At 39.1% G+C, this 14,272-nt stretch overlaps 1 protein-coding gene across 2 annotated transcripts in view; it reads left to right on the forward strand.

Annotated features, from left to right (window-relative positions):
• LOC148834996 (WW domain binding protein 1-like) overlaps nt 1–14,272 on the forward strand; it is a 29,589-nt gene that overhangs the window by 2,706 nt on the left and 12,611 nt on the right. Inside the window, exon 1 of one of the 2 annotated variants that reach the window (XM_088917498.1) lies at nt 10,580–10,721. The exons of the other annotated variant lie outside the window; for it this stretch is intronic. Coding sequence (XP_088773624.1) covers nt 10,695–10,721 — 27 coding nt within the window. The 5' untranslated portion in view covers nt 10,580–10,694. Of the gene's footprint in view, nt 1–10,579; nt 10,722–14,272 lie in introns of those variants that run through there. 2 annotated transcript variants of the gene reach the window in all.

Consider the following 14,272-nt stretch of genomic DNA (forward strand, 5'->3'; position numbering starts at 1 on the left):
TTTAACCTAAGCACTCTTCAAATTGGACCTGGACTCTGGTACAAAAAAGGTTGATGAAAGTTATGCTAAATGGTATGACACAAGCATCTCGCATTCAGATTTGAAATCTCAATCCTCCAGTCAAGAGCTCAGAGCACTCTAATAAGTCTGTTTGTCACAAGACTTTTCAACTACTATTTGTGACTGTATAGAATTACTCAGGCTTCTTTACAGGTGTTATTTTTTCTTTTGACGTGTGTAGAGGGAAAGAGATATCTTTGCTTTTATTCCTTTTTTTAACCATGATTTCTATCCTGTGAAAACTGAATTGGGGGGAAAAAGATGGCCCTACCATTTATTTGCGATGTTGCTTCTAGACGTTGTTTTGGGTAAGGTTCTATAGTCGGGCACTATCGTGTATATTAGAGCATCATTAGAAGCCATTTTGGAAAAATGTGTTTGGCAAGGCTATATTTTCAAGATGCCTTACCTCTCTTCATTTTACATTCATCTTGTTTGTTGCAAAACGTCTCTGTCTTGAAAGTTGCTGTACAAAATAAGGCTTATTTTTCTCATTTCCCACAAATGTTAAGTTCTGAGAGGTAATTTCCTAAAAATAACGTTGAAATGTATGATCACACTTTTTGAGTTATTGCTATACTGTATACAGTATTCAAACTGCTCTTTTAAGGTAGCTAATTTCCTTATGGCTTTTGACCGTGGTTCCTTAATATTTTTGTCCTTCTGTCCTTAAGTGCAGCTTCTGATACTCTGACATAACTTTCCATGGAATCCAGCAGGATGTTATTCAGGGATCATTGGCATAAACGTTGTTTATCCAATTGATGAATCTTGGCTGGTTTAAATCTGGTCTTGTCCCATTTAGTCAGAATGTTCCTCAGAGGTGTGTGCTTGGACCTTTACTGTTTAATATTCACATGCTGCCTCTTGATCAGATCATTGCCATCATTGACTTGAGTTTCATTGTTCTGCTGGTGACACTCGGGTTCATTTAAAGGAGATTTCAAAATAAAATCAGAAACTACAGTTGTAGGTTCTTCACATTACAAAGGAAACAAGGGTTCAAAAGTTTTAAGTTAAACTATAGCAAAGGCAGACATTATGGTCATAGGCTCCATCATGAGTTTTGAAGAGTTTTTGACTTCAGTGTTGACTGTATTGAAATTAAACTTGATGAAAGCCTGAAACATTCGACACTGAGAATGTTAGATATACTTCTGATATTTTGTGTACAACATTGATTGGTTAAGACTCTTGCACTGCCTATCTGATGCTAAAAATATTGATGCTTTTATTTCTAACTATTTACTTAATTGGCAGTGTAAAATTCCATAAACTACAATTGTATTTGCCAATGATGGATCTTAAAAAAAGTGTTCCAGTTTCTTAGCATCCAGACAAAAGAACAGGGCACTTTATCAACCACGTTGTTTCCTATAATAAATTATAATTGCAATTTATAAAGTTTGCCTGTACATAATACACTTGAAGTGTAATGTATTTTATTTGAGCCTGTGCTGTACCCCAAAGATAATTTCTTTGCTGAAATATGTTAGGTCTTCTGCTTCTTTACTGCTGTGCAATTACCTTAACACTGTAGGCAGCTGTAAAAGCCCTGGGTATTTTTCTCTCTTTACATTTTGAAATATCTGCAGCAGTTAAACATTTCCTTTTCCAAAAAGGCACATTTTGACTTAGGTCTTCCAGAAGTCTCACATCTGTTTTTCTTCTCTTGTTCAGTTGACCTTTTGATGTAGTAACCTGTCCTCTTCCTAAATCACTTCAGTATTAAATCTGTAGAACTCTTAAATAAAACCTTTGAGAGACAAATTGGTGTGTGGTATTTTTTTTTCCTAATGAAGGTAGCCTTAAAATTAAAAACGTATCTCGGCTTTTATCATTTATCAATATTTGTGTCGCATTTTCTTACAGTTGTCTTTGTTTTCGATGGTAGGCAAATGTCGTTTTTTTTTCTGCTGGGCACGCTGATAGGGTCTGTTTTGGCAAAAAGAGTGCTGTCCTTGACTGTCTTTGGCTGACACATTTAATTGGGTCAATTCTGTGTTTTCTTTTCCGCTGAGAAAGGAGGTCAGGGACCATTGCATTGTTTTACGTACTCTGCAGCCCACAGATATCATTGCCAGGGCCATTGCAGTGGTGTTCCAGTGTCCCAGTAAACAGTCAGTCTGCTGACCCTAAATGTCCTCATTGCGTACCATTTAAATGCCATCCTCAAGTAAACCTCTGCTATCTTGACAATAGAGGCTTTGCCCTGCAGTGATATTACTCGTGCTGATGTCATGGAACATAATATACTGGGACTTGCTTCGAAACCCCCAAAACTAGAACACGGCCACCAATTCTGATTTGGAAAGGAATTGATGATGTCTCAGACACAAAGATGCACAATAAAGAATGAGGTATTAGGATGCACATCTATGGACATTTTCAACAGTGGTTAGAAAATGAGGTCTCTAGAAAATGAGTTCAGTTTTTGTATCCGATATTAGCATTTACAGCATCTGGGAGAATATGGGTGTTTGACTGAGAATTGTAGGTAGCCCCGGGTGTTTCCCTTGTACATGTGCAGTAGTGTGGAATGCAAAAAGGGGCACGTTTATCTTCTTAAAACAAACCATTGTTACCTAATTCTTGACACAACGGTAAAAGTCACAAGGTGCCAGTGTCAGGGTTATCCTCTCAAGCTAAAAAGTTTTCTCGGAACAGAATGAATTTCAAGCCGGCCTCCATTTTGTAGCCATGCCTACCGTTTTGAGCAGAGAGGTCTGTCAGTCTGATGACTAAGCTCTGATTAAAACACTTTGCTGTAAGAGGATTTGATCTACTAGAATTATCCAACTATGCATATTGATAAAGTTTTGGTACAGTACTTGTCTACAGTTCATTGATTTAAGAAAAGAAGCAGATTATGGTATCTGTTCCCTTAGTGAGAGAGGCTCATTGTTTGATTTGGGATATTCAGTATCTCTTTGTACTTCTCTGCATTCCATTAGGAATAGGTTGTGAAAAGCAGGACTGGATGCAGTCTCTAGAATCTTTCATTAAATGTTAGATGATGCTGTTGACTCATTAAAGCAACTTCACTGATGACTTGACAAGCATGGCAGACTGAGTAATCCAATCTCTTCTTTTCAAGAATTCAACCCATTGTACATCTAGTCATCTTCTCTCTATTACGCCAGTCAGTTTTTAATATCTGTGCTATGTAATGTTTGTATGTGCTTGACCGATTTTTTTTCTAGATGTAGAAATGATACTGCATTGTGGGTATCTAAAACAAGCGTCCCAGCCAGGTTCAGCTGAGGCTCAAATTCTGGGCACTTTTAAGAAACAGCCTGCTGAAATTCTACTTTCATTTAACCTGCAAATGAGCAGAACAGCCTGAATGGCATCCTCTCATACACATCCTCTCCTACAGCTTGTCTGTTTTCCACTGAAACGTATGCCAGAGACCATGCCCGTGTATCTTTTATTCTATTTAAATCTGCACCAGAGGTGATTATCTTGCAGATTTAGGGAGTCAGATCTACCAATATGTTCTGTGGCACAATGAAGGTGATGTAATTCATATTTGGAAGGAGAAACATTTTGAGTTTAGCGTGAATCTTAAACATTTAGGAAGTTCCATTTGAACAATAACACTAATATTGCATATTAATTTTCAGATCTTGAATGTAACTAAAACTAAATCTGTTGAACTATTTAATGTTGAAATAAATAGTTGATCTGTTGAAATATTTAATGTTTTCAAATTTTAAGAAAATACTAAACATTTGTATGCAAAGTGGTGGAGAGACTAGAACTGATAAAGGAGTTTTTAGTTTTAGTGATGTAAAATAGTTTATTTGGCTATTTGGATCGGTGTACAAGCATCTCAGGGAAGTTATCTTTGTTCTCCATACTACTCTTAACTGCAGAAAGGTTTCCAGAGGCTTAGGTTTTTCATTTTTACAGGAAGTCAGACCCCATGGGAAAACATTCTCTCTTTTTGTACCTTGACCTGGATTCTAAGTTTTTTGCCAACTGAAGATCTCCGCACTTTTTAGATTTAAAAAGCACTATCCCCCGTGAACCAGTACTCGCACTTTGACTTTCAGGTCTGTTTAATGGTTTAGAAATACATCTGTCGTAGATATCATTTAATTTGGGGTATTTAACAGCATTCTCTTGACCACAAAAACCACAAACCAGCAGCATATGAAGAATGGACTGGAATACAGTAAATGGCAATATTTGTGGGTTTATATAAATCTTTCTGACAAAGTTGTACTCTTATAATTCACCAGTTATATGACACAAAACATTAGCAGTATATAGCACTCTTCAGATTTATTCATACCTTGGATGAAATGGGAACCAAAAATGTCATGTAACAATATTAGGGTTTGGATAAGGGGGTTGCTGAAAGAATTAGTCATATGGTCATCTTAAAAGCAAATTGTACAGAGCAAAATCATGATTGTGATAAAGTCCAGAAAGCATGAGGGTAACATTTAGTCACACCACTGTATGTGACATTTTGTAAATCCTCCGCTGGCAGGGATTACACGGCCAAGACGCCTTGAGAGGTTCTGACACTTCTGAGAGGGATTTGCTCTATGTCCTTCAGACCCTTTGGCTCCTATTTGTGAACTGCCTTCTGGAGTTTAAACCACAAACGTTTGATTGGATTAAGGGCTGAAGATGGAGATGGCCATATGAGAACATTTTGTCTGTAATTTACTATGTCTTTGTCAATTAGGATGTGTGCTTTGGATCACTGTTGTTTTGGAGTATCTGTTCGGCCAAAGGTAGCTTCTTTGTGGAGGGAACCAGGTGCTTGGTTATAATGTCCAGCAATGTTTTGGAATTCGTAGGCTTGAGTGTTTTCTCAATATGAACTTAACCTTCCTTCCATAACTACATATGATTACATAACTATTGAGGATATCCAAAAGGTTTTTATGTCATCTTAGGCATAAGACATGGTTCAGATTGTCATTTACATGGAGAAGACTTGTCTTGTCTAGTTTGACAAATTTGTCTTTTTGTGGTTCACCCCAGAAGAGAAGCTGTTTTTTGCAGATTCTTTTATACCTATCATCCAACTTGTGGACGTCAGTGATCATTTGCCTGCAGCCTTTGGAGAGTTCTCTGACCTTAACCATGATAATGAGTGCCACTAATGAATGTCTTCTCTGTCTTACCTCCTCTTACAGCCCATGGGACATGTGGAAACCCTCAGATGCCTCTATATAGTTTCAGAAGCTTCCCCTGCATTTGCAAAGAGCAGAGTGTTATTGTGCTGTATTTGTTTTTTGTTAGGGTTTTTAAAGGCATACTTGAAGAACTGATTAAATGTGACTCATGTTTTCTAGACATCAGTTATTTAGGTGACCCATATGACTTTACCCTGTGCAGTGCTATTATGCTTACAGTTTAACTTTTTACATTGTTTCATGAAAGACATTGAATTGCAACTCATTGTTTTTTGTTTCTATTCCATCAGGGGTATGAATACATGTGGCTAGCACTCTATACTTAGGTTTCCTTGTAATCGTGATTGGGAAAGAACATCTTATTTAGTCGAGTTGTTAACATCACAAGTATTGATGGAGCAAAGATGGTTTGTGGTCTTCCTCTAAAAAATGTTTCTATTGTATGACAGTGTAGTCTAAAACAAATTCAACATGGTAGGTTAGCTCAAGAATGGAGAAAATGCTTCATCAGTTAACTTAAGAGGAAAGTTCAGCAAGGCTAAACTGAAAGTTAGCCAGCACTAACACTCCTATTTTTGCAGTGGCATAGGATGTTTAATGACCCAAGTAGTCAGGACCTTGGTTTAACATGTCATCTGGAGGGCTTGGCTCCCTATAGCACGCTGCCCTGCTCTCTGTACTGGGGCAAGTGTGGTCGAGAGGAAAGAGCTCCCCTTGCTCTGATCTGCCTGTGCAACATTACAGCAGTAACCTGGCTCTCCTCAGAGGTCTCCCATCCCAGCACTGACCAGGTTCAGATTTGCTTAGTGTCTGAGATCTGCCGGCATAATGATGCTGCCCGGCTCAAAGAAAAGGATGAGGGATATTTGGAATTTATATTAAAAAAAGAAAAGTCTCTGTCAGGACTAAATGTTCTTGGTGCTCAACATTGTGTTTTAGCTGAGAAGTTAATCATAGTCTACTGCAGCTATATGACGTTGCTGAAAATCTCCAGTCACAAACGTTGTAAATATTTTATTTCTTCCCAACTGGAGCTCGCTTTACTATTTTGTATGCAGATTAAAAAAAGCTTTGAAAAAGTGAAAAGTAATATCGTTTGAAACTTCAGTTGTTGAGACATAAACAAATCTTGCATGAAACAGCATGGGTTGCTGTTTGTGCACTGCAAAGAATTGAGTTACCAAAGCACTTAAAACACTGTCACTTTCCCTCTGTGATCATCTAGAAAATAACGCCACCTGTACTCTGTATTTGTTTTACTTTCATTGTCAGTAGTGTGCAAGTGAAATAAACCCTTTAAATCTGAGTACAGGTACCTGAGAAGGGAATGCCTCAGCATGCCTTCATTTTGAAAAATAAAAGCTCTCAGAGTTGGTAACAATGACTGATCAAGCCTTTATAAGCTGAAATACTGTCATTTCTAAAGAACTTCTCATTGGTGCATCATAATGCACTGCCACTGGCTGCTGTACATACTGTACATGAGACTGACTGAGAAGTACAGTACATCAATGGAAATTAAGTCCAAGTCCAAGAGGATGTGGTGTTTCTTTCACTTTTACTAGTACTGGCTAGCATTTGTTAAAAATACATTTGACATGAAAATGAATGAAGGTGGCAAAACTTTAAATAGTGGTTTTATACACAGATTTATTACCACTATATTCATGCTGCGTGTTAAATGTAATTTGAGAGGATGCTAACATAAGATCAATATATTATAATAACTGTTGGTTTTGAATGAGAGAGTGCAAACGCCCTGTACTTGCCTGCTATCCTGCCAGGGCTGCTATAAGTTTTTATCCAAAGCTGGTCTGTGATACACAGTCTGTCCCTGGTTTCTCTGTGCCTTCTGCTGTACTAGCTAATGTCATGTTTAATACACAAGGCTGTGCCTTAGTGCACAAGAACATGGTAATCATGTTTTATAGTCAGTCAGGGATGCCAGATTCTGGTATTTTTGCCATTTATTACAGTGCCAGTTTTTTTTCAGCAGTCTTTTATTAAAAACTGGTTGAGTTTTCAAAGATTTTAGAGTATTTTCTTCCAGTTAGCACACTGTAATTTAAACCTAGGATGATCTGCGCACAAAGCAAAGAATGGCTTGTTGTTTGCAGAACCAGTTTTCGTAAGAGTGGAATCCTGTCTTTCCTCATGGTTTTCATCTTGCATTTTTGTTTTGTTCTTTGTCTGCGACTGAAGGAATGTGTTGCTGTTTCAGGAACAAACATTTTGCTTTGAAGGCCACGATGACGTAAAACACTTTTGTACGGTCCAGTTCCACAGTTTGCGATGAACTTTTTTCAATTAAGAAATGGGGTCAAGTTTTTTAGCTTCTGATATTTAGTTTCTTTTTAATAGCTTTTAGATTAGAAAGCCTGGAAGCGTGATGGGGAATTGAGAACTGTTTAATGGGTAGAATACAGAAAATCCACTTGAAACTTTTACTTCTTGCCAATATAATTAGTGGAGGATTTTATTCTTAATTTGTACCCATGATCTGTATTCTGGTATAGCTTGTAATCAATTGTACTGCAGGTAATATGGAAAGAGAAAAACAAGCAAGCTACAAAAGTGTTCAAAATGATTTAATTAAAACTTATGACTTGATGAGCATCTGATGTACATTAAATGTCAAGTGCGCAGTGTTATATGCATGTAGCAGAAACAAGACTTCACACTTAATATACTTGTGGGCAACTGCTAGAAGAATCTAGCTGTGAGAAAAACAGGGATACTTCATTTTGTGGCTGTGGACCCTCATTACATTAATACTATATGTTCTTAAGGATTGAGTTAAAAAATAGCTAAAAGTACCCAGGGCGTTTTTGAAAGCTTTCTTCTGGCTCACCAGAAGTCAAATCAAGTTCAGTGTAGCAACAGCTTGCTGTCCTTGATGCTAAAACACGCATATTATTTGATGCATCCAACAAAGTTCAAAGGAAGGAACAAAGGGGCTTAATTTGATGGTTAGCAATGTTGAAAACCCTGTTTCACACCTTGTTGAAAACCCTGTTTCATACCAAGGTTTTGTGGAGAACAGTATGAAGGTCTGCAGAGCCTGCTGGATAAGAACAGGATAGCCCCCCACCATCAAACACCAGAATTCTGCTGCATTCCTTATATGCATTTTACAATTGTCTGGCTCACAAATCATATAACTGTGTGTCAAGTCAGCATCGTTGACAGTGTCAGGTCATTAAGGAGTAGAATATTAATCCATGCATCAGGCTTCAGGTGTACTTTTTAAATTTAGAATGGCGAAATCTATCTGATTTTAGAGTTTGGCTGCACACTGGGAAAAATGAAGTCTGACTCATGTCATTCACGTTTAACACATTGTAGCCACAACAGCCCTGTGCCAGATGTTCAGCAGTGACTGAAAGAGCGGTGTCCCTTGCCGATAATACAGCAAGCCCAGACGTGCCCTGTGGAGACCACAGGGGTCACAGAGCCCTGGCTGATTCATCCGACACTACTCTTGACAGCTCTCAGTATTTGAAAGTGAGAATAGGTGGTATTTTTTAAATAAAGTGTGTAAGAGTCTGCAACAAGCTCCCCTGCCATTGTGAGATCGTAAATTAATAGAGTTCATTAGATTAAAAACCTAAGGAGCTGAATGGGTTACATTTCCTCCTTGTGTTTTTAACCAATGTGTCCCTTAATTACACTGTTGATTTGTGTTGACATTTACTGTTCCATTGGCCTGAGCTGTGAGCCTCAGTCAAGGGAAGTACTGTCAATGTTTGTGAAGAAACCGATATTTTGTTTTGTTTCAGAACTTTGCTGGTGTGTTAATTCTAGTGTGAACTGAGTAAAACATCTGAAAAAGTGAACTTGCATACATTTATTCCTGAGTGAATTGGAAACAAACCCTGGTTAATGGATATTATGATTGTGAGAGTGGGCTGTACTACACATTAGCATTTGATGTATTGTAGGTTTCTAGTAGCCAGTTTTTGCAAAGATTAGTGAGAAACCATGTGCCTTTTTTAGTTTTTTGTGGCAGTGGAGACATCACACGTGTTTCTCTTTTTTTTCCATATGGCTTGACGTGTGCGGATTTCAGCAAGTCAATCTAATCTTTTTATTATAGAAATTCAAAGCTGACCTAATTATTCAAAGTTTTATAGTTTAGAATTTACTACATTTAAGAAAAGCATGAGCATTTTAAGAAATTAGACTAAAGCTAAATTTATTACTGTAGTATAATGATGTATACCAATTTATTTTTCATTTTACTCAAATAAAAGATTTTAAGTTTGGAACCTCCTTCCTTGTCTTCAGTTGGACTGGAAATACCACAGGGACATCCCCTCTGCCTTTTCCCCCCCCATTAAGAAGCAGTGATTCCAATTCCCTAGTGCCTTGATCAGGCTTCTAACTAAGTTTATGCCCTTAACCATGTATTTTATTTTCTTCAGGAAAGATTTTGCTGTTTCTAGTTTTGCCACAAATCACATTCTTCCTAAGTGACAGTTCTTTATCACTCCCATCCTATTCCTGTCATTTGCTTTCGTGAACTGCGGATCCACAAGTTTAAAAAGTTTCAAAAATGAATTATAATTGAATGTTATCTATTGAAATCATAAAGCTGTATAGCATCTTGAAAGTTCTTTTTACATTTACTTCTCAGCAGGGAATCAGCCTCTATTTCCCTGTACAGTACGTTTAAAAAGCAGAAAAGAGTTTGTATGTTCTTCCTGTGTTCACGTGGGTTTCCTTCAGGCGCTCCAGTGTCCTTCCACAGTCCAAAAAAATACAAGTAGGTTATTTTGCTTCTGGGAGAATTGGCCCTGGTGATTGTGAGTGCCTGTGTTTGTGTCTGTCCTGTAAGGGACTGGCGTTCCACCCAGGGTGTATCCTGCCTTTCGCCAGTTGCTTGCTGGGATAGACTCCAGCACCACTGCAACCCTGTATTGGAAGCAGCAGTTAGAAAATGGATGGATCAAAGATGCAATTAAGGATTACTCACTTGATACAATTATTTAAGAGATGCACAGTAATTACCAAAAAGAATATGAGTTTGAAAAAGTTAAATTGCACTTTTTCCAAACATTTTTAGTTTTGAAAAGTAATCTTATAGGCGGTATCTCCTAAACGCAGCTCAAATATCACTGTTATGTGCCACATGCATTTCTGGAAGACAAGATGTTAGTGGTATTTCCCTCTAAAATCACACTCTGTCTAGCCAGTCAGAGGGCCTGCCCATGAGGCTGAATGCTCACACCCCCCAGCCTGCTGTGTGACCCTGTTTACTAGCATTCCCTGGCACCGCTCCCCCGGTTTTAAATAAAGAGGGGCCTCGGCATTTAAATAGAGACCTCCCGCGCCTAGCTGGGCAGCGTGCTGCCGTGAGATGTCGGGATCACTCGAGAGCCGGTCTCCTCCTGCCTCGCACGCTGCTGCCCAGTCCAGTCTGCTTTTGTTCGGTGCGGAGAGGGCTCGCAGGGGAGTGAGCAGCCTGCCTGCAGCATGCCTTTCCTACTGGGAATGAGACAGGTACCTTTCTCGCTGCCGGAGCGGTTGTACAGTAGCCCCTGACCACTTTCACATCGGCTCGCCTGAGGAAGGCTGTACTTTTCGGATCAGAAGAAAATTAAGTGGTTAATGATAGCTACGTTTTTTTTGGGGGGGGAGGGGGGATATCTAATTATTTTAAAACTTGTAATGTTTTCCCTCCTGCTTACTGCAGCTTGTGCACTCTCGGTCAGTTCTCTGTAATTTTCAAACATGCAGTGCCTTCCGACGTGTCAGATATATCACCACTTTTTGATTGCATGGGCCGTCTCTTTGTGCGCATGTGAGTGTAATATTGTTCCCACAGTGCAGGGTTTTTTCTTGCTTCTCAGTCAGCACAGTTAATGCGCGACACGTGCTCCCGGGCAGCTGCACCGGTCTGAGAGCCGTGTGCGTATCGCGTTACGCTCTGGCATTGAACAGCAGTGACCAGTGGAAGGAATGTGGAGGCTGATGTGGGCGAACTAGGTTGGATCGTGGCATCTCTCTCCTTCCGAGTCCTGTAAACTTTACTTCTATAAATTCAAGTAAGCCAGATTTATTTTGTGGGTGAGAACAGGGTTCTTATTGCATAAATGCAATAAGAACCCTGTTCTCACCCACAAAATAAATGTGGCTGGTTGGATGTAGATACAGAGTAAGAATGACTCTTCCTTCACCTGGTATTGTATGTTTTTTTTTCCTCCCTGATTCTTACTACTGTAAGAATTAGTTCTACCCGACCGTAGAACAAAACCCTTAATTTTTTCAATCTGTTCTAATGGTCTCCATCACAGCTTTTAGATGCTTACTTCAGTAGTGCACTAAGCTGTCAAATAGAAAGATCAGCAAAGTAGTTTGTGTTTCTTTATCCTTTTTTTTTGTATTTGAAGGGGAAGTTTATGACTGAAGCTCAGATTGAATTTGACCTTTCAATTTGCTTTTATAACTATGAAGAATATGTTGATGTGTGGCATCAGCTCCATATCCTTGAATCCACTTCCTGAAATGCAGTTGATGAGTGCAGTTCATCACTGGAATGAATATTGACGGTGCTTTTGACTGTGGCTGCACACTGTAGTGACTGTAACCTGTTTGATTTGCGAGCTATAAAAAAGCCACATTTAAGTAGTTTTCAACTGGATGCCTCTTTTGAGGTCCACTGCAACAAGAGCCGCTGTGAACAGTGATGGAATATTATGACTCCTTAGATATACAGTTATGATGTGATGGCCCAAATCAATCCATTGGAAACTTTTGATTGGTAACGTTAAATTAGCTCATTTTTTAACTTAGACCAGGGTTAGGTAGAACAGGCAGAATCGCATCAACGATTCTGCTAAACTGCTTTTGTGCAGTTAAGTACTTTATATGTAGATGAAAGAAGTGGAGCGAAAAAGCGCATGTTGTCACTGGCAGAGAAACTGTCAGCAACTGTTAGTCGCACATATCTGCCTCCATACCCACGAGATTGGGGAGCAGCCTTGTATAATGTGTCCTGTGGCTGGGTTTCATCTTCTGAAAACTTTTTTTTTCTCTTCCTTAAGGGAGATCTTTTCCAAATTCTGTCTTTGGTTTCTTCTCTTATGGTTTGTAATACCAAAAACTGCCATTTTTTAAAATCCGTAATTGTTTTTGAAAAAGCATAGCATTGATTCCAGTGTCAGGAATTCTGCAGGGGAAACCATGTAGCGTTGCACAGTGGTCAGGCTTAGTGTGCACCATAGGTTAAATATTTTGTTTGTTTTCATAGCGTATAAGACTAAAAAAAAAAGTGTTTAAAGAGAATCAAACAGGCAATACGGTAAAGCACTGAATGTACTGTAAGTTAGAAATTAAAGATATAACCTGCTTGTTTAAACTCTTGTTTATGTTGTTTCCTGGGATTTCTTTCAGTTTCCTACCATAGGTTTGACTTTTCAAATGAGGGTCCTGCGTGAGCTTCTTTACACTTGATTGTTTGCCAGTCACTTCAGAGCATTACAGAATAATGTGCCTGTTCTAGCAGCTGCTTGCAGAGGGAGTCTTTCTTGACTTTGCTACTGCAGCAGATATTTTTAATTGCTTTGCCAACTGTCCTTGAAGCCTACTGCATGAGCCATGAGGAGTAACTCCCAAAACGAAGCAAGAACTCCCCTTTCAGAATTCACAGAATGGAAAATTCCACTTTGTTGTGTTGCTCTTTTATGGTCCACTTGTAAGTAAACTGTGCACTACCTCTGCTTAGTACATTTCTTATTTTATTTTTTTTTAATGCCAATCGGATGGGAATGATGGATTCCCTCAACCTTTATTAAGTAACTCTAGAACTGCTGACTACGTCAGATGGCAGCCTGTGGGTTCGTATCACAGCTGGAATACACCCCTGCAGTAAAGAACCCTTTCCTTTGTTCTTTCCTATACGACGAGAGGGATGCCTGTGTAGGATCAGGCAAGCTGTCAGCTGCACTTAAACAGAGGGCCTCTGTGTGCATTTATTAACATGACAAATCAAAAGAAAATTAAAGGAATTCCAGCAGAGTTTTGTAACAGAGTACCAGACCAGGGGAAGCAGCGTCTGTGTGTGTTTTTAAATGTATGGATAGAAAAGGCTGCTGTTTATATTAGATGTACCTGTGGGATGTGGTACTTAAAATCCTGTTTTGTAGCAGGTGCACTGACATGTATTTATGTGCATTAAATACACATGATTAAAATTCACTTTGCTAATCAACCCAGCTGATGACAAATGTTAATCAGCAGGGTGTCTGCCTTGAAAGTCTGAGACCCGTAGTGTGCATGTCCACCATTGGAAGCACCAAAAGCTGTACATTTTTGATGCATGATGTTGTCTTGTGGGATTCTCTCCCAGTCCTCTCAGGGAGCTCAAACAAACATGTCCATTTGACATTGAGATGCAGATGCCAAGCAGGGCAGCAAAGGGCAGGCCAGTTGTCTGGGCGTGATCAGTGTAGAGCTGTACAGTCGGGCTGCTTTCCATCACTACCAGTGAAGTGTTATGGCAAATAAAAACCATTGATCAGTCTGTTTTACGCAAAAGTTAGAATATTGGTGTACACCACACCCACTGACATTCATCGGGGCAGTCTAAAGTCCACACAAAACAGTTTTTCATTTCCACTGAATTCTGGGCTCTACTGCAGGGAAAGCCACCTGGGGTGTTGCTCCAGCATACTCATACACCAAGGCATTATTCTAGCAACACGTGAGGCATATCGGTTGCTTTTGGTGCTCGTCTTTATTGATTTTAACAAGGCTCATGCTCAAACTCAAACTCAAATCAGTAGGATGTATTGTGATGATCCATCTTTCACAACTACAACAGAAGTGCTGTTCTCACTGTTGTTTTGGCCAGGTCTATTTCTCAGAAAATCTGCTCCCCATTTCACAGAAAGGAATTAGAGCAGACGACTCCGCTGGATGCTGAGCACTACTTTAATTTCTGCTGGTGTTATTTATAATGGGGAGTTTAGTGTTTAGTAAGTACAGTGTAGACAGAGCGAACATATGACACCATGCTCACTGGGGTATATTTTGATACAGGATGTGATTTA

Source organism: Atractosteus spatula, chromosome 5 (genome assembly GCF_055471065.1).
Source record: "Atractosteus spatula isolate fAtrSpa1 chromosome 5, fAtrSpa1.hap1, whole genome shotgun sequence".
NCBI classification, from domain to species: domain Eukaryota; kingdom Metazoa; phylum Chordata; class Actinopteri; order Semionotiformes; family Lepisosteidae; genus Atractosteus; species Atractosteus spatula.